The sequence below is a fragment of the Brachycentrus maculatus genome, unplaced genomic scaffold, assembly GCF_059751285.1.
Source record: "Brachycentrus maculatus isolate JH-2025_06_01 unplaced genomic scaffold, ASM5975128v1 h1tg000055l, whole genome shotgun sequence".
In the NCBI taxonomy this organism is placed as follows: Eukaryota; Metazoa; Arthropoda; class Insecta; order Trichoptera; family Brachycentridae; genus Brachycentrus; species Brachycentrus maculatus.
Genome location: NW_028280809.1, coordinates 3,798,852 through 3,818,585, shown reverse-complemented (window position 1 = coordinate 3,818,585; position 19,734 = coordinate 3,798,852). Strand labels below are relative to the sequence as shown.

Genomic DNA, 19,734 nt, shown 5'->3' with positions numbered 1-19,734 from the left:
TGAAAGTTACCTACTGCAATCGGTAAAGCCGAGCGCTACGCTCGGCTGGCCATTCTTGATCTCCGCTGCGGGACAAAACTACTTATCACTCCGCAACAGTGGATTATTGCACAAAAACAATTTTCTTCTAAATGTAAACGTTTCATTATATTACATTATTACGATTTCGACACGTTCTTTTCAAATCTAAATCTGCGTACTTCATATACTTTCAAATACATGATGGAAATTTCAGTTGAACATATTTTACGGTTTTTTTCAAAAATAATTATCCTTCATAATAGTATTTTGATACTTTTTGTAGGTTATAAAATATATACGGGTCGAAATCGTTTCCCTGGTTATTTCGCCATTTAGCGTTTATTAATCGAATTAAAAATCCGAATTTCCTAACGACTTCTTGTGGAAAGTCGTTACTCCATTAATTTTTAGGTTTAACAAAGGTATATAATGTGTGCGAGAAACGTGATTTGTTGAAAATAAGTACCAAAAAAAATACACACTAAAAATACTGCTAATGAAATAACCGATGTAAAAAATATAAGTTAATGAGATTTATATTTTCAGATATTTTTACTTAAGTGGAATAGTTCGAAAAAAGAATCTGACATGTATAAGTCTCTGTTATATTTAATTGATTTTTAAACTTAAATATGAACCCTGAAGTTTGTATTGGAAAATGTGTTTGAAAAGAACTTTTATCAATTAAAATATACACAACTTTCGAAATTTTAGTAATATGGTTGTCATTCATGGGTAAAGTGATTACTGAAACCAGTCAAACCATCCAGAATGAATAGCCAGACATCCATTATCAATTAAAATCAATAAAAAAATTACTTAGAAACTCTTTAGAAAGGTAAACTTGTGGTTACCCTACAGAGATCACGTTTATTTTTTACATACTTACCTATAGGTACATACATACATACTTTCTCGCTATCATGATTTTATTGTTGTACAATACGCCTTGTAGCACAGGTGTTAGTGGGTATCATCTCAATGTTTGATTTCTAAAGACAATAAAGCAAAAATAACAATGGCCAGCCACTGCAATAGGTTGAATTAAATAAATAATGCATTCCAAAACATGCTTATAACATATCGCTCACTCCTTTCAAGAACGTCATAAATCAGAAATTGTCAATTTTCAGTTGTGCATGTTTTCGGAATGCCCAGAAAATGTACTATATCCCAGCAAAAGCGGCATATTTTAAACTTAATATTTACCCGCTACAGGGCAGAAAGTGTTGTTTTTGAATTTTGAAAAAAAGGTATTGTTTAATTATTTTTTTAAAATACTAAATATTTTTCAAATGGAGAAAATACCTTCAGGTTTTACCTAAAAAGATCTGTTGCACAGTTAAAAGTTCAATAAGCGGCTTGATATTATTTTTAATACATTGTATTATATTTTTTAACTTTAAAAACATTCTCGTGAAAAATCAAGTTTTTTTATTTAAAACGTTCTTGAAAGGAGTGAGCGAAATGATGTCTGGGGTAACTCGATGAACAGATTAAGTAAATAAATAAAGAAATAATTTATTTAACTAAACTTACATATGTCTGACCCATCATGACATATGGGATCGAAAGTAGAGCTGACACCATTGTCACAAAAAACACGCTTAGTGTCAGAAATGAAGACTCTATGAAGCATATCAGGCAAGAGTCTTCGAGATAGAATAAGAAACTCCAGGATCAGGGAAATATGCGAGATCGAAGATATCGTTAGGTGGGGAAGGCAACAAAGAAGACAATGGTACACGCATGTGAGGAGAATGGAACCATCCAGACTCCCCCACATCGCACTGTACGGCCAACCCCATGGTAGACGCCTCTCGGGCAGACCACCAAAGAGATGGATCAATACCTGGGAATCGACATCGCAAGAGGCTAATCCCTCTTAAAAACAGGCCACAAGGCCTACACAATAAGAAGAATAATAATAATTTAGCAAGGTGGGGACTCGAAAAAAATGTTTTTAAATATGTTGCCAGTGCTAATGTTCAACTCAACATTTGTCTTTATTATTGTAATACATAAACATTAACACGTTAAACGCCAACACTATAATTTGTCAATTTTGAAATTCACAAAAAAAAACGGTGATCAATGTATTTTAATCATTTAATTTATTTAATTTTTTTATTTCACAATGGGTTCCATAGTTATTTTTTTTATATAGCTCTTGATTGAGGTCACTGGTGCTCCCCATAACGTTAACGTATTAAACATAATGAAAATGATACTGAAATTAAAGCTATGTCTTAAAAAAGTCATCAAACAAAAAACCGTGCATATTTTAATAATTTATCCATCCAAAGGTGAGTTACAAAAAATAGTAACTAATCAAATAAAAGAAATATAAGTACTTAAAAAAAAAAAATTGATATGATTTTCAGGCTAGTTACAAGTTATCACTTTATCAGGCAAGTAATAGGAATTATCCGCCTCATCAGTGTTGTGGTTAGCACATCTGTCTTGCTAGAGGTTCCGGGTTCAATTTACAGAAGGGTTTAAATAAACAATCCTTACTACCCCTGGAAATTAAAAATTTAAATTTAAATTAAGTGTTTTTTCCCTTAATGTTTATTCAATATTACCCTGGATGGGACTGATCACCTTCACATAATAAATACACTTCATATAACCAAATCAGCATTGTATCAACTAGATGGCGTGCTCTTACCATCATTAGGTCCGGATAATAATAATAATAATAACCATATCCGCTCCCTAGGTGGAGCATATGGAGTCCACAAACTGTCTCCAGGCTTTTCTGTCGGCTGCCAGCTCCCTTGCATCCTCCCAAGTCAGATCCGCTTCCCGAAGTTCTGACGAGAACTGCCGACGAATTGTCAGCAGTGGTCGTCCTGGGCGGCGCGAACCTGATGCCTTGTAAAAGAGGCAAGCTTGATTAAGGCTCTCAGGAGGCATGCGGAGTACATGGCCAAGCCAACTGAATCGCCTTTTCTTGACGACAGTTGTGACCAAGTTGCGGAGAATCTTAGGCGTGCGGTGGTTTGACTTTGTGAAGAATGAAGAGATAAGGCGTAGGACGCAGCAAATCTTGGTCACAACTGTCGTCAAGGTCCGGATAAAGATATAAAATTAACAACCTTGTTTATGCTTTTTTTATCATTGTTTGAGAACTTAGTAAAGTAAATAGCTTTCGGCTTCATACCATAAATTGTACATGACCACTTAACATGACAAAGCAAAGCATGTCAATGATAGATCATAAGCCTTGTTAATGCCTAGACCTCATTTCTATTGTGACATGAATAATATAAAAATAATTGGCACAATAGATATACCTTAACAGTTAAAAATATATGAAAAATAACTAGAAAATATTGTCTTGAGTGCTGAATGGATTCCAATCTCCAAGCTTCACCAATTCCCATGATACGTTCCACAGCTTCTCTGCATACACAGGGTCTCTACCATGTTCCCTGGTATCTATTGCCACACATTCACTGAAATGAATACATATATTTGAAAAACCTGTATTTCTTACTAAATAAATACAAAGCAGCGATTTGTTATGCACATATGGGGCGTTTGTGCACTACACGCAATTTTACCGTTCGGTACTTCAGTTAGCGTTTTGAAACGGTAATTGGCTTGGATTGCCTTGTGCTTTGGTCCATCTTTCTTCAGATCGGTGCGTGAACAACGCAAATTTGATCACGCTAAACTGTCATGGTCGCTTATATTTTTCAAAACCGGACTGTCGGATGATGAAATTCCGGGTAGTGCACAGGCCCCCATACCCTGCACTTTAAATTACAAAAATATTCACAGTGTGATAATCACTACAACTAGGTAACTTCAAAATCTATGTTTAAGGGTTGACCACTAAAACCATAATATAACTTAATTTTCTAGTCTGTGTATGCATCAAATATATGAATATCTTAATGCATTGAATTTTTTTTTTCTCAACAGAGCTTATTAATGAGTTACCTAGTTGTAGTCTCTAGGATTTTATGTATTATTATTTTAAAATCTTGGCTCTGCCAATATTTTAAAATTATTTATTCACTTTGTGAAAACGAGATCTGCTAATACATGTGACAAAATACTTTAGGTACAGATCAAATTAAATATACAATATAAAATTTGATGGAATATACATATTTATTGATGAATGGGAAACATGAGATAATTTTTTTTTTAACTTATGCAACAAGTTATAAATTTTATAATGGAATTTTGATAGTAAATGCACAAATATAATAAAACAGAAATTCTCTAAAGTGGTTTTGGCTAATCTTAAATTTGAGAACATATTTATTTTGTTGTCACATGTTTAGATGGCAAAGATTAAATGCAACTTAAAGTGCATTGAGATGTGTGCATGATAAGAGTTTGTTAAATGTTGAATGCACTCTTTAATTGTGATAAAAACGATAAAGTTTGCATTTTGGAAAAAAAAAATATGTCATACAGCAACTTTGAGAAAGTGCGATCTACATATATTAGTTCCGTGCATCTAAGTTCACCATAAGAAATATGAAGCACTATTGCAGTATTGAAATCTACATATACACCTTATTATGTATGAATGTGTTCAATGTTCTTTAACTGAACTTGGCCATAGAGTTTTTAAACAAATAATTATTTTAAGTTTTTGCATCAACATCACCTTAGAAGTGCAAGTTATAAAGGAGATTTTAAAAGTAGGTGAATTTACGCCACATCGTGCCCATGTTGTAAGTCCAGTGATTACGATGGGCTAACATTACCATCACCTGTAATGCAGTCCGGTCTCATCAGCACACTTCTCATCCACGGAACAATAAATTGTAGTCTGAGCTCCGAGTTCCGGTGACTTGAGGAAATATTTGACAGGTATCAAGAGAATACTCAATCCACGTAAGTATGTTGCGTCCAAGTATCTCCCAAGCTCTGTGTACACAGCTCCAGGGTGTACAGAGTACACATTTACACCTTCCACATTATTTGCCTAACAAAAAGAAAAACAATCATCCATCATAATAGAGCATCTATTTAATAAGCACATAAAATAAAACTAATTACAATCCGTAGGTAGAAATCTATGATGAAATAAGGGGGATAAAAAGGATTTCCCTTTTGATGTTTGAAATCCCGTTAATGGGGTTCAATAGGAATAACATCAGACATTGATAGATCTTAGTATTTGATGCAGAATTTATTTATATTTTTACATGAATTAAAATAGATTCAATTTAAAATATTTGTATGCCAATGTCTATACCCGACAGATTCTCCAGTTCTTTGGACACGTTGAGCGTGGCAACGAGGATAGCCTGGAACGACTGGTTGTGATCGGTAGCCTGGAGATGAAGAGAGGGAGAGGAAGATCCCCACACCTCGTAGTTTGAGCGCTATGTGCAGCGCAGTCAAGGGATAACTAGAGAAAAGTCATTGCTTCCACAGGAGTCACAACCTCAGTAATGAGAAATAAGACAGAGAAGAAGTCAAATCAATACCATTCTCAGATAAGCCTAAGCGCTTTGTGTTTGAAAATCAGGATTGAGTTAAACTTAGAGTCACTGACTCAAACTCTGTGACACTAGGTACAGAACCATAACTCGAGTGCGATTAAATTAAATGAAAATCCTAGGAAAAAAAATAAAATCATTATTGAACTTGCCTTAATGGCATCAGTAACAACAATCTGAAAAAATCAATTATAATAATGTTGCAATATGTTCCTTACTTCATGCTGTTTTTTAATGTTATTTTTGCAAATGAAAAATAATTCAGATGGAAATGACCCTAGGAAAATGAGTTACCTGTTATTGCATTATTGGCAACGATATCATGCCACCATCTACAACAGAGATTTTCAAATTAAAATGTATAAGAATTACCTTAAGTCTTTTGGCTAATTCCTTGGAAAACAATAAATTAGCCAGTTTGCTCTGGCAGTATGATCCCACAGCACTATAAAATCTTTTCTCGAAGAACAGATCTTCAAAATCCATATGTCCATCTGTGAAAAATGCATAAAATAAAATATTTGAATCATGAAGGTACATACTTTTAAAAAATATTAATAAAAAACACCATTGTCAGGTGATACATGCCATAAAAAGGATGTAAAAGTATAAAACTCAAAAGTGTTGTGTAAATAAGACAAAAAATGGGAAAGCAGGATATAAAGCAAACTGAAAATTAATATATGAAGTTTTTGAATTAAGAAATTTTTATAAGATTTAAGTTTTGTGCTGACATTTCTTGGTGGAACTGCATTTTATATAATAAAATAACAACTTTATATAGTTATTTCCACATAATAAATTTAATTTTACCAGTGACCGGGTTTTGTCCTTACCGACATCATCAGACCAGTCCGATGATGTCAGTTATGCCGAAACCCGGTCATTGGTCACAAAAAATTTATGTGGTAAAAACTATATAGTTGATATTTTAATTAAATAATACATTTTTGTAATTGTGTGTATTTTAAAACACGTGTTCCGTTAAATTCTACAAAAAAACGCTTTATTCGCAGTATTTATTTAAAAATCATTGTTATTAATATGTCATACTTCTATTATGTCAGTTTGTAAAGTCAGTATATTCCATTTTATTGGTACAACACTTTATTGGGGCAACTGCATATTTGGGCCAAAACCTTAATCCTTCCCGGGGCAAGTCTAAAGACCACTCAGAGGTCGGCTCAACCTTGTTTTTTGCTTTGTCTGTCATCTCAACACCACCAAAAGAGCATCTCTTTTGGCAGTTACAGTACTACCAATGTAGCCCGGTAAATCATTAAAACTCGCAAAACCCACACCACGGCAAGGTAGTGATCAGAAGGGACCTATTCAACTTAATCACAGATTTTTGTTTCAGTTAAATTATAGAACCCTGGAATTATTTAGCGAAAATACAGATATAAAAATGACAAAACAAGAATTTTCAGTAAAACATTATTACAAGATTAATTTTATTAAATAAATAGCTCACACTTATATGCATTAGATGCGACATTCACAATCCGAGCGGGTTTAGATTTGATAATTCGTGGTAATAGTAAAAGTGTGAACAGGTAATGGGCAAAATGATTAATTCCAATTTGTGTTTCAAAGCCGTCCTCTGTCTTCCCTTGAGGGCACGTCATGACTCCGGCGTTGTTGACGAGAAGATGGATGGCCGGCTCCGTGTCCAGGATGTGTCGTGCGCACTGCCTCACCGAGGCCAAGGAGTTTAGGTCCAACTTGGTGGCCACCATGGATCCCAGCCCTTCCTGCCCTTTGCATGCCTTCTGTATTTCCTCTATGGCATTGTCTGCTTTTGCTGTATCCCGGCAAGCCAACACAATGTTGGCACCTGAAAATTAATATTTATTTTGCCAATATTATTTGCATTGGGGTCCTGTGGTAGTGTCGTCAACTTCCAAATCACTCTCACAACTTGATTCTTATATTTTTAACAAGCTACATGTCTCTGGAAATATCATTACATTGAAATATTTGTATACATAACAGAATGAAAATATTTGTTCTGAATTATTTTGATGTTTTTTAAAAAAATTCTTACAATAATTTGAAATATGACTTTCTGTTAACGTTTTTTTATACACCCTCAACGGGCTTTTATAATATGATTCGTACAAACATTAACTGCTTTGTTAATAAATATTGAAAATAGCATATTGTTTTAAGAAAAATAATTTACAAACACGATTTGAACACAGAACCCTATCACAGAATTATTTAGAAATAACAATTTTTTAAGGAGTAATCCACAAACCTTCTATTTTAGAGGCTTGTCTGTAGGTAGGATGGTGAGGATAGGAAAGGTAAATGTGAAAAATACATCACAAACAACCAGACCAATTTTATATGTAAATATAGATATATTCAAGATTGAGTTCATTTTGTAATTGGCAGGAATCGAACCTGCGATGTCAGTCGAGCGTCTACCCAACTATGCCACAGCGCCACAGTGGTGGGATTCAGCCGGTTCACAACGGAACCGGTGCCTAAAATTTTTAGAGTTCGCCGAACCAGTCCTTAACCCTTTGTTGTCCACAATATTCTGATTGAGATCATGTATCGGAGTACGCTCGGTTTACTTGGTCCGCCACATTGTAAAAATATTTGAACCTCACGAAGAGAAAAAATATCGGAAAGATGAAAAATTAAATAGTGGAAAAATTCAGTTAAGATTTTGCACTTAATAAAAGAATATTGTGAAAGATATATATTATATATTCAAAAATGTACAAGTAATTTCCTTTCTATAACTAACCGGTCTCCCACTGGGCCAGAAGGAGATAGAAACATTTAATACATAAAAAAATACGATAGAAAATCCAGCATCTTTTTCATAACTCATAGTAAGGTAGGTGACCCAAATAAGGCTAACTAGTGGGTTTATAATAACAATCCACTGATAATTTAAAGTATAAATATTTATTTATTTAACTTTGTAATAATTGAAACCAAATTGCTTTAAACACAAAAATCACACTTTTGTGAACACAAATAACTAAAATGTCACTTTGGCCTTATTGGGAACCCTGTGTCCTAATAAAGCCTAATTAAAAACAAGTAAACATTCAACTTCTTAATGAATAAAAAACGTTTTCAATACGTATATTAAATCTTATGTGATCCCATTAATTACTTTTTATCATTTTAGATCAGATTTAACGAGTTATTTATCATGTAAAAGTACTATATTAATCAGCTTTTTCATATTTTTTTAAACAATCTGAACAGTAAAATATTTGATCAGGGGGTGTGAGTCCAACACACAGCTCATGATACCAAACGCCACAAGTAAGACGTTGTCGCATATCATCAACTCGATCTTCTTTACAAGCTGGACAGTACCAAGAAGGTTTATTATCGTGACGTTTTGGTTTAGATTCCGTAAGCTTATCTGCTGTCAAAGAAGCAGTCTTTACTGAAGTTCGCTTTCGGAGTAACTGACGCTGATTTAGGTGTCTTTATGTTAATCTTTATCATGGATGAAGTACCAGAAATATCTTCTACTCTTGACGATGGTACAGTAATCTGTTTTATGGAATTCGTAGCACTGTCGCCAAACAAATCTTTTGTAACCTCTTGAGCCCTGTAATTCAGAGACTTCTTGCGTGGAGCAGTCGCTACAACTTTAAACTTAGGAGTTGGTAAAAATTCATGAATCTCACACGTGGTTGATTGATAGTCTATCTTCTGTGGAGTTCCAGCATTTAGATTGTTTTTTAAGAGCAAGGACAGTGGCAAATTCTCAGAATCTGTGTCTGGCCCATCTCGACATTTGCAGTTGAAATCTCCTGTTCCCCGGATTCATCAGATAAGACAGCAATATTCTCACTGTTTGTAGGATTTGGAAGTTCTGACAACGCAGAGGGCGCAAACGCCTCTTCAGGAATAGCATCCGGGTTATATGGAAATAACCCTGTAGCGCAAAAACCATTCGAGATATTGGTAACAGTCATACATTTCGGCCATACTTGTGAGAGAATGACGTTGAAGCTTGTCTTGTTAAGGGTTCGTTCGGGATGCTGACTCACGTATTTAATCAACTCTTGGTCCCAATGATGCTCAAAAGAACGATAAACAGATTTATCCATGGGCTGTAACTCGTGCATTGTATTTGACGTAAGACAATATTTCTCAGCTTCCTCGACAATAGTAAAGTCCAGGTGGCATATTGCACCGTCAAATATGAGAAAACATGGCCCTGATGTTCTGTACTTATGCAAATGATTAATAAACTCTACGAAAGTTTCTGTCGTCATACTTCCTTTTGGCGTCATCTTCACCAGAGAGCCTGGAGGTAAATTGTCTTGGAATTCAGGCTTTAGTCTCTTGCCTTTGAACAATATCATTGGCGAAATAGCTGATCCTATAGCATTTCCGCAGTCACACTTTCAGCATGCTCATTCGCTATTTGATGAACTCTCTTTCTTCCTTTGGCTGTCAGAACTTCCTGCTGATGATGCAAAGATATGCGACAATTAATTTTCATCGATGTTGAAATGCTTTCAGGTTTATGTTCAATTCCAAGTCACACTTGGTGATACTTTTCTCACCGACATAAAACATTGTCCTAATAAGGCCTGTACCTGTGCCGTAATAAGGCCTTTACATTTTTTTTGTAGGCCTTATTAGGGCATGGCACATGGGTAAACAAAACAACAATTGTATGGAATACACCGATATTACAGCTTTTTGACTTATGTGAGGAGATGGCTACACGTATAATTATCCTATAGACAAAACACAGCACACCGTGTACAAATAAAAATAAAAATACTTACTGCTTAATCTGCCAGAATTTTATAAAAACAAGCGCGCGCTCCGCATCATTGTTGTTTTGGACTGTAGGTTCCAACATGCTCGCGGCACGGGCCACTTGCTGTGCTTAGGGGTGTTAGTTAATGTACACGCACACATCTACAAACATTGATGGCCATTTGAAATCGTGAAGCGGGAAATTTAAAAAATAGGCCTTATTAGGACATAGGCCTTATTTGGGTCACCCACCTTAGTTAAGAAATGAAGTTGCTCTTTATAAAAGGGTGCATATTGGATAGTACATAATTGAATGTGCTTGAACAACTATGTAACTTTTTGTACACTGTCATTTTCTTTCTATCTTTCTATATCTTTGCGCACCGACTGTCATTTGAAGCATTCTCATTCGCTTTTTACTATTATATTTAGAGCATTCTCAGTTGTAATTCTGTTTATGTGCAGAATAAAAAATATAAAACTATTTTTTATAGGGGGGGGGGGTTAAGGGTAGTACCTAAAGAGCGAACCGGTTCTTGAAAATTTTGAATCCCATCACTGCTTATTTAGTACTTTACATATACTACTATCTTACTTTAGTATTTTTTAACAGCAAACAAACGCGATGAAGAAATTTATAAGAATATCAAGGCATTTCCTGGGCTTATAACCAGTCATTAGTTGTTTTATGAGATCTTTCTGAGACAATTTCCTGTAAAATCATAGGAAATTGTCCACTGATATCGGTTATATTTAATTTGATTAAAAATGTGATTTATAAAAACTAGACAGAGATTTGTTGTACCCCATAGGTATACCATATTCCTAAACAGGGTTATCAAGCTCTTAATGTGGGAATAACTTGGAAGGGTGCACGAAAACTAGCAACCAACAGTATAATCCGGAGACAGCTTGTTGGCTCCACGTAGAAAGCCGATATGTATTAAGTTAACTATTCGAACTTTCTCACCTCTTTTGTAAAAATCTAAAACAGTTGCCTTCCCTATTCCGGTATTGCACCCTGTTACTATAGCAGTTTTTCCTTCCAGCCGAATATTACTATAACATCTGCCACTAAAAAACTCCATTGTAATTCTTAATAATAGTATTCTTTTATTTAGTAAATACAACACAAGCTTTTATCATAAGCGTACTAACTGGTACTGACCCAGTCTCTACCAATAACAATTTTCCTCAGTTTTTTTTAATGTTCTTCTTAATTTATTTCTGAAATCCAAATCCGTACGTAAACAAAATTATTGTCATGTGAAATTATTACGTTTTTTCCTTACTACGAAAACCGGCAAAAACTTATGTATACACCTGGTATACATAGTCAATAGAATAGAATTCTATAGTACAGGCGATGTGGCTTAGTTTGGTAGACGCCCGACTGAGAAACTGGCATCGCGGGCTCGATTTCCGCCAATTGCTTAATGAATTCTTTTTAAGATAGATTTATTTTCAATCGGTCTGGGTGTTTGTGATGTATTTTTCACATTTACCTTCCCTATCCTTACTATCCTACCTGCAGACAAGCATCTAAAAGAAGAGGCTTTGAAAGAAAATCTGAAACCACAATGCTGAAGATATTGGCACCTTGACTGCAGAACTGATCACCTTGCCCTGACAATCAGGTAAGAACTCTGCATCAATCCAATTCAGTGCCCTATGCACCACTGGATGTGAATAAGGTTCAAGTGAAGAACCACTCTTTGGACAAATGTGGAAATACTTTTACGAAGTAAAATTGAATAAAAAGTGGATTTATGATAATTGATTTAATATAAAATATCAAGGTAAGTTTTTAACACTTTTTTGCGATTGTGACAAAGAACACATTTTTTTTATTGAAAATAAAGGTAGCTTCTACGTCAATGTAGAATAAAGATAACATACATATTTTATTTAATTTGAGAGTCCAAAGCTGAATACAACAACAAAAACTACAGATACTTGTATAAAACATGTCAGTATTTGGTACTTAATAAAAAAAATTAATCAGTATAATTCCCGATGAATAAGAATAAAAGGGTCTGTTAGAAAATAAGAATCAAGTTTGCCTTGGGACGCTAACCACAGGATCAAAACCTGATTATTATCATAATGCTAATAAACAATTAGTTTAGTCTACAATGTAGCAAAAATAATTATAAAAAAAACCTATGTTTTTACAACACTAAGGCCCAGTATTCGACAACTCACAACTTAATTTTCTCTAAAATCTAGATTTTTTTCTTAAAAAAACGTTTTTGTATTGAAAAAATACGTTTTTTTCGAAATAATCATATGGTTTTGAGAAGAAAAGAGTTATTGAAAGGTAAGGAGTTAATAAAATATATAAAAACGTTTGTTTTCTATATATATTCTAAAAAACAAACAAAATTGTAATACATTTTTTTTTAATCGAGCGTGGAAATACCTCTTCGGCGGTGGCCGGCGAACGAGTTCTGTCTTTGCAAATATCCCCTAAAGGTAAAAAAATGGATTATAGATATCGTAATATTTTTGGTACAATTTTTAATCAAGCAATTATAAAAGTACTTTTATAAAAATAATTGGTAAAGTAGGAAAAACGTGATAAATTACTAGAAAGTATTATCCTGAGTGGTAAATGGATTCCAATTTTCAAGCTTCACCAATTCCCATGATACATTCCACAGCTTCTCTGCGTATACAGGATCACTACCATTTTTATTGGGATTTGTTGCCACACAGTCACTGAAATGAATAAGAATATTTGAAATATGGCTTACTAAAGAAACGGTAGCAATTTATTATATATGGTATAAACCCTGCACTTTAAATTGGAAAAGGATTCTTATATTTGCTACCCTGATATATAAGCCAAGATTTTAAATGTATTTTTTTACTTGTAAAATGAAATGTAGTAATATATTTGCTAATAATAGACTTTCTTAGACGTAAGTTCAGTGATTACGATGGACTAAAATTAACACTACCTGTAATACAGTCCTGTCTCATTGGCGCATTTCTCATCGATGGAGCAGTAAATTGTAGTTTGAGCTCCGAGTTCAGGTGATATAAAAATATTTTGGATAGTTCTCATGAGGAATCTCGCTCCTCTGAAGTATGTTTCATCTAAGTGCCTTACGAGTTCTGTTTGCACACAACCGGGGTGTACGCAGTACACATTTACACCTTCCACATTATGTGCCTAGACAAAGAGAAGTAAAACCATCATCGTTATCCTCAAATAGGGTATTAGGATTATTGTGAATAAGAAAACAATGAAATTGAATGTAACAAATGAGACGATATTTTATCCGTCTTAGTAGATTATATCGGTTTTACGACTAACTTCATGCTGTTTAGCTGCAGGGGTAGGAAGAAAGGATGGAAATTCACACTCTTCTATTCTCTACGCTCCCTTCACATCCATACATCTAGTCATACATGTCCTCCGATTACCCACGACTTTTGACACCGTCAGATTTTAGGTTCTGATAGATCTGGTTGCGCTGAGTCTTTTTGGACGTCTTCATTCTGTTCTCCCGTGCACATTTGCCAAATATATTTCTTAGTCATTCTCTCGTTATCCATTTGCTCTACATGTCCATACTATAAATTCATTGGTGTGAGTATTTTCAGTTAAGTATTTGCTTATCAATCACATAAATACATACATAATTGAATAACGAAACGAATTGAGACACAGAAATCTGTTTCTCAAATTCATCAGAGATTGTTACCCCGCATTTTTTCTTTTCCTTATAGAGAATTCTATAACATCCTGTGACTTTTACGATTGCCCTACGTACTTGAGATATGCGTTCTGTATTGGGATCATATTCATCCATGATAGCCAAAAGTTTATCAAGATGCATGAAGGCTTGGTTCATATATTTTATCGTCAAAGTCTTTATAATTTCACTATCTCTTCGCATTTATTTTCTTTTATTTGCTTTTTGGTGTTCAATTAGGTATTCAATGGACGAAAACTCTGAATGCGATTGGATTAACTCATCAACATGTTAGTTGTTAATGTCCAAGTTTACTTCATTCGTGATTGAAACTATTTAATTTGTAATAGTTTCCTGAGAATCTTCTGGGTTTAGATAATCGCGAATCATTTGTGGGCATAATTTTTTCCAAGTTAGTCTCCTATTTTGTTAATTGCATGCTGTACAATTACAATGTAATTTCTCCAAAAATCTTTAAGTGTAGGCCCACTTTCTCTGTCAGTTGCCTTGATGGCTTGTTTCATTACAGCCCTTAAATAATAATGTTTAAATGTAGCAATTACTGATTTCACGATATGTGAGTGATCAATTATCGAACAAAAAATTATGGTCGACTCTATATTATATGTCTTTCTGTGTATTAGTAATACAATTTATGAGAATATAGAAATTTTATGTGCATAAATAATGGAACAAACATCCAAAACTTTGTTCTTTACCTTAAGTTTTTTAGCTAATTCCTTGGTAAACAATATATTTGCCAGTTTACTCTGACCATATGCTCCAATAGAACTATAAAATCTTTTCGCGAAAAACATATCTTCAAAATCCATATATCCATCTGTAAAAATGCATTAAATAATTGTTTTTTTTTTTAAACTTAGCAATATACATATTAAATTAATAAAAAAATATATATCATCGTCAGGCATTCAATACCGTAAAGGTGACAGATCCGTCTCACATGCTAATCAGTTACAACAACTGCATCATTATGTTATGATGCAGTTATGAATGATCAGCCCACTAATTCGTCTTTGCTGATGTAAGTCCAAGGTCATAGGATGCTCTTCCACCAGTAGTTGGAAATAGTGAGAGTAAGAAGCAAATTAAAAATGCATTTGTTTGCAATATCATTTCAATTATTTTCTTCTCCATTGAACTGAATCACAGATTTTTATATAAGTTTAATCAAAGACCCCTTGAGGTATTTTATGAAAATGGAAATATGTATAAAAATTAACAAAATGATTATTGTAAATTGTAGTTGTACTTAAAAAGATCATGTCGTCATATAACTCACATTTATGTACCATAGATGAAACATTCACTATCCGAGCAGATTTAGATTTCATCATTCGTGGCAACAGCAAAAGTGTGAACAAGTAATGGGCTAAATGATTAATCCCAATTTGTGTTTCAAAGCCGTCCTCTGTCTTCCCCTGCGGGCACATCATGACTCCGGCGTTGTTGACGAGAAGATGGATGGCCGGCTCCGTGTCCAGGATGTGTCGTGCGCACTGCCTCACCGAGGCCAAGGAGTTTAGGTCCAACTTGGTGGCCTTCATGGATCCCAGCCCTTCCTGCCCTTCACACGCCTTCTGTATATCTTCTATGGCATTGTCTGCCTTTGCTGTATCCCGGCAAGCCAACACAATGTGGGCACCTGAAAATTAATATTTATTTTGGCAATATTATACGCATTAGAGTCCTGAGGTAGTGTTGTCAAGATCCAAGTCACTCACTCTCACATTCTTGATTCCTATATTTTTAACAAGCCACATGTCAATGGAAATATCATAACATATAAATATTTGTATACAGAACAGAATGAAAATATTTGTTTTGATAAAAAATTCTTACAATAATATCAAATATGACTTTCTACTCAAATTTTTGTAAGGTTTTTTTATATGGTCTCAATGACTAACTACGTTAGTTAGTTAGTCATTGAGGATAAAAACGTCAAACGAATATTGGGTTTTTTTTATATGCCCTCAATAAGCTTTCATAATATGCTTTGTACACATAATATGTATCAATGCAGTTAATATGTATTGAAAAAGCATGTATGTAGTTATAAGAAAGATAATTTATAAACACAATTTGAACACCGGATAGACGATAACCGTATCACGGAATCATTCATCAATAACAATATCTGTAGGCAATACAATGTAAATATAATTTCCGTCTCCGTAGTGTAATGGTCTGCACGCTCGGCTACTCTTCTGAAGGTCCCGGTTTTGATTCCCGGGTGAGAGGGCTTGTTTAACCCATGGGTATGCCACGCTCCTAAAAGGGTAATCAAGCTCCCAATGTGGAAATGACTCGGGAGAGCAGACAGGAACTAGTTGCCGACACTAGAACCAGGAGGCAGCTTGTAGACTCCACGTAGGAGGTAGATATGTATTAAGTAAATTATACAAACTTTCTCACCTCTTTTGTAAAAATCTAAAACAGTTTCCTTCCCTATTCCGGTATTGCACCCTGTTACTATAGCAGTTTTTCCTTCCAGCCGAATATTACTATAACATCTCCCACTAAAAAACTGCATTCTAATTCTAAATAATAGTATTCTTTTATTTAGTAACAACAAAACAAGCTTTTATCATAAGCGTACTAACTGGTACTGACACAGTATTTGATTTGTATAATTTTCTTGTTATTTTCAACAACAATTTTTTTATTCTCTAAAATTAATTTCTGAAATGTTCTTGTCAAATCTGAGTCCATAGATAAATAAAATGTTTTTCACATGAAATCATTACGTGTTTTCTTTACCAAGAAAACTGAAAAAACTTTTATGCATACTCGTTATAATAGAATTCAATAGTGCAGCGTACTACTGGTGGTACGCGAGTAGGTAGTTGATGATATGGGAAAAATAATCAGTAAAGGCAGACATAAAAAGTTTCTAAAAAATCAGAAAAAAATATCAAGAAGCACAAGGATCTCATTAAGTTTATTTTCCTCAAATTATTTTGCTTATTTTTTCGTAAAATTTGTTTAAAAATTTTAAAAACTTCTTACTTGATAACAATGTATTACAATCTTAAGAAATACTTTTATAACTATTATTTTCGATAATAAATAGAAAATTTTGGTAATCAAATAATTTTTTAATACAACTTCATTAATATTTTTATATTTATAACAAAAATTTTGCCTGAGGCGTTACTGCAAATTTGCAAAAATGAAATATACGTCTATTTTCTATTCATATCGGTAATTTTTGGAAAAAGTTTGCTGCGGCAAATTTTTATTATTATTTGTAAATAATTTAATTTTATTCTGTTATTTTTTTTATAAAAATTAGTTTGTTAAAAAAAATACTTCTTTAAATGTCCTGGTTTAAAATTTCGACAAGAAATGACCTTCGGCACCTATTATTTAAAAATGAAAAAACCTTGTAATATGTAAAGTTCAAATATCTCATTTTTATAAAAAAACATAGAATATTTGTTTTTTTAAAACTTAAATAAATTGGGTATTTGGGAAATATAGTCACTGTAGAAAATTTATAAAGCAAATAGAATAACAAAGCAGTACAATTAAGCATGATGTACTACCAAGTGGTACGCAAGTCAAAAAAGGTTGGGAAACGCTGCTATAGTACATACATATGTATGTACATTCTCACTAGAATTAGAAAATAAAATTGTATAATACCATACATACATACATTCTAAATAAATTAAAACCAGGGAGCCCATACACGGTAGCCACGAAGTCTGAAAATATTACCCTGTAAAAATATAAAACAGTTTGCTTTGCTTTTCTGGTATTGCACCCTGTTACTATAGCAGTTTTTCCTTCCAGTCGAATATTACTATAAGCTATCTGTCACTAAAAAACTGCATTCTTATCCTTAACTTAGTAAATTCAACACGAGCTTTTATCATTATGTGTAACTGGTGCAAATGCAGTCCGTAATGCTGTCTGGTAATTTTCAACAACAATTTTCCTTGTTTATTTCTGTTTTTCTAAATTTTTTTTCGGAATGCTCTTCTCAAATCCAAATCCGTGCTAAGTAAAAATGTTTGTCAAATGAAATTATTTCCAATTTTCAAACCAAAACAATTTTAAAAAAAATTATAACTATTTTTTTAAAAATATGGGTTTTTGTTCAGATTATTGAAATTACGTAATCCTGAGAGGAGAACCTGAACATATAATTTTACTAATGATCCAGATAATATTACCATCCTATATGCACCTGAGTGCTTACGTACTCTATGTTGGAGAGGAAGAATTAGGATACGTATAAAAATACATGTAGGAATAAATTGAGCGTTTTAAAAAGCTAAACTTATGCACGCCCTACAGAAAACATGGTAATTTATTTACATATTTACCTTTATAATAAAAACATACGCAACTTTTACGTCAATATAGAATAACATAATTAATTGAAAACAAGCATTGAAGCTTAACCCTTACAGCTCCCTATGTCCACACTTTGTGGCTATTGGGTTTTTCCCACCAACTCCTATGTCCACTTTGTGTGGCCATTTTTTTCTCAGACATTTTTATGAACAGGGTTTAGCTATTTTTTTTAATGTAAGAATCAAATGAATACTCTAGAAATACTGTCTTATTATCTGACCATTCCTTTGTTATCAGGAATGTGGGGGAAATGGTTCAGAGTCGCTTGGGGTGGGTGCAGGTAAAAAGCATGTTACAATAGTCAGCTTTCCAATCAATGATAAGAAGAGAAAGGACGACACCATAACAATCCAATTCAAATGATATAAGAAACAAACCAGTAGTAATTTCAGATTACAGTGAAACCTCTATCTATCATTCCTCGAATAATCGTTTTCCCGGATGTGTCGTTTATTTCTTCATTTCGAGAAATCATAGAGACTGTCTAGTGTGTTCAGACCGTGACAGCCAAAAAGGGAGAAAGCGAACGCTTGTGACACTTACGAAAGAAAACCTGGGCTTCATGTCGAAGACTGCTTTAAAAAATGTCATACAATTCATGATCATAAAAATTAATAACTTAAATAAAAAAATTAATACTGTCAATAAATCTCTTGCATAACAAAAAATATATATTTTATTCATAAACCCCCAATTTTATCTTTTTTTTCCACACAAATATTTTTTCAGGAAATACATTAAAAATAGCTTGAAGTTGATGGGAAATTTTCTGAAAAAAACATGGAGCCAAAGGGTTAGTAGACACATGCGCATTTCAATGAATTTGTAGGTCCAAAAGTTAATTACACAAAAAATAAATACTGATTTATTGAATGGATTAAATGAACATAAATAAGGTATGTGTGTTCATATGTTTTGACAATGTCTTTAATATGACTCATGATTTGATAGCATACATAAAATATGTACAGTAGGTACTTTATAATAATAAAAAACTTATTTAGGAATTGACTAATGAGATGACATCAGGGGTATGGAACACTTGGTGATGATGATTGATATTATTTTTCGACATCTTAACATAGATGAAGAAGAATATGAAAGTCTAGGCATTTACGGGGCTTACGACCTTACGTTTTCGGATCTCACATACAAATGAAAGAGTTTCTGGTCAATAAAAAGCTCCTTTCATCTCACCAATAAATGTCTCTATTAAAATTCTAGTGATTCAAGCACAATGTTTCGAAATTGGATCATATGTATAGAACTTCCAGGAATTTGAGTACATAGTATGGTTGTCAATCATTGGTAGAATTGGTAAATGTTACACGTGTGTAAAGTGATCACTCAAACCAGCCTATGACGGTCGTAAGCCCCGTAAATACCCA

The 19,734-nt window shown here is 33.5% G+C and overlaps 2 protein-coding genes across 3 annotated transcripts; both read right to left on the bottom strand.

The window, feature by feature from the left end:
- Positions 1–2,215: 2,215 nt before the first annotated feature.
- On the bottom strand, positions 2,216–11,453 carry LOC148311911 (retinol dehydrogenase 11-like). Of its 2 annotated transcripts, none has more exons than XM_088278199.1 (5): positions 11,224–11,453; positions 6,970–7,332; positions 5,868–5,989; positions 4,761–4,975; positions 2,216–3,482 (listed from the first exon to the last, which is right to left on the bottom strand). In XM_088278199.1, exons 1-5 carry the CDS (start codon positions 11,339–11,341, stop codon positions 3,350–3,352), a joined length of 951 nt encoding a protein of 316 aa, XP_088134325.1. In that variant the 5' UTR covers positions 11,342–11,453; the 3' UTR covers positions 2,216–3,349. The 2 variants fall into 2 exon arrangements, with proteins under 2 accessions (XP_088134325.1, XP_088134326.1); XM_088278200.1 differs by having other exon boundaries at positions 3,368–3,482; positions 4,755–4,975.
- A 566-nt stretch (positions 11,454–12,019) lies between these two features.
- LOC148311910 (retinol dehydrogenase 12-like) lies at positions 12,020–16,594 on the bottom strand. The gene is made up of 6 exons (XM_088278288.1): positions 16,397–16,594; positions 15,261–15,623; positions 14,677–14,798; positions 13,217–13,431; positions 12,843–12,974; positions 12,020–12,722 (listed from the first exon to the last, which is right to left on the bottom strand). Coding segments are annotated over exons 1-6 (951 nt in total). The 5' UTR covers positions 16,515–16,594; the 3' UTR covers positions 12,020–12,721.
- Positions 16,595–19,734: the final 3,140 nt, after the last annotated feature.

What these genes read in the sequence shown, in the direction of transcription:
- LOC148311911 (XM_088278199.1), bottom strand. Translation starts at nt 11,341, where the DNA reads ATGGAGTTTTTTAGTGGCAGATGTTATAGTAATATTCGGCTGGAAGGA. An exon ending in AATTAGCCAAAAGACTTAAG is followed by an intron (nt 4,976 to 5,867) that starts GTAATTCTTATA and finishes TCTTTTTGTTAG; the next exon opens with GCAAATAATGTGGAAGGTGT. An exon ending in GAGACCGGACTGCATTACAG is followed by an intron (nt 3,483 to 4,760) that starts GTGATGGTAATG and finishes TATTCATTTCAG; the next exon opens with TGAATGTGTGGCAATAGATA.
- LOC148311910 (XM_088278288.1), bottom strand. Translation starts at nt 16,514, where the DNA reads ATGCAGTTTTTTAGTGGGAGATGTTATAGTAATATTCGGCTGGAAGGA. An exon ending in TTCATCTATGGTACATAAAT is followed by an intron (nt 14,799 to 15,260) that starts GTGAGTTATATG and finishes GCATTTTTACAG; the next exon opens with ATGGATATATGGATTTTGAA. An exon ending in GAGACAGGACTGTATTACAG is followed by an intron (nt 12,975 to 13,216) that starts GTAGTGTTAATT and finishes TATTCATTTCAG; the next exon opens with TGACTGTGTGGCAACAAATC.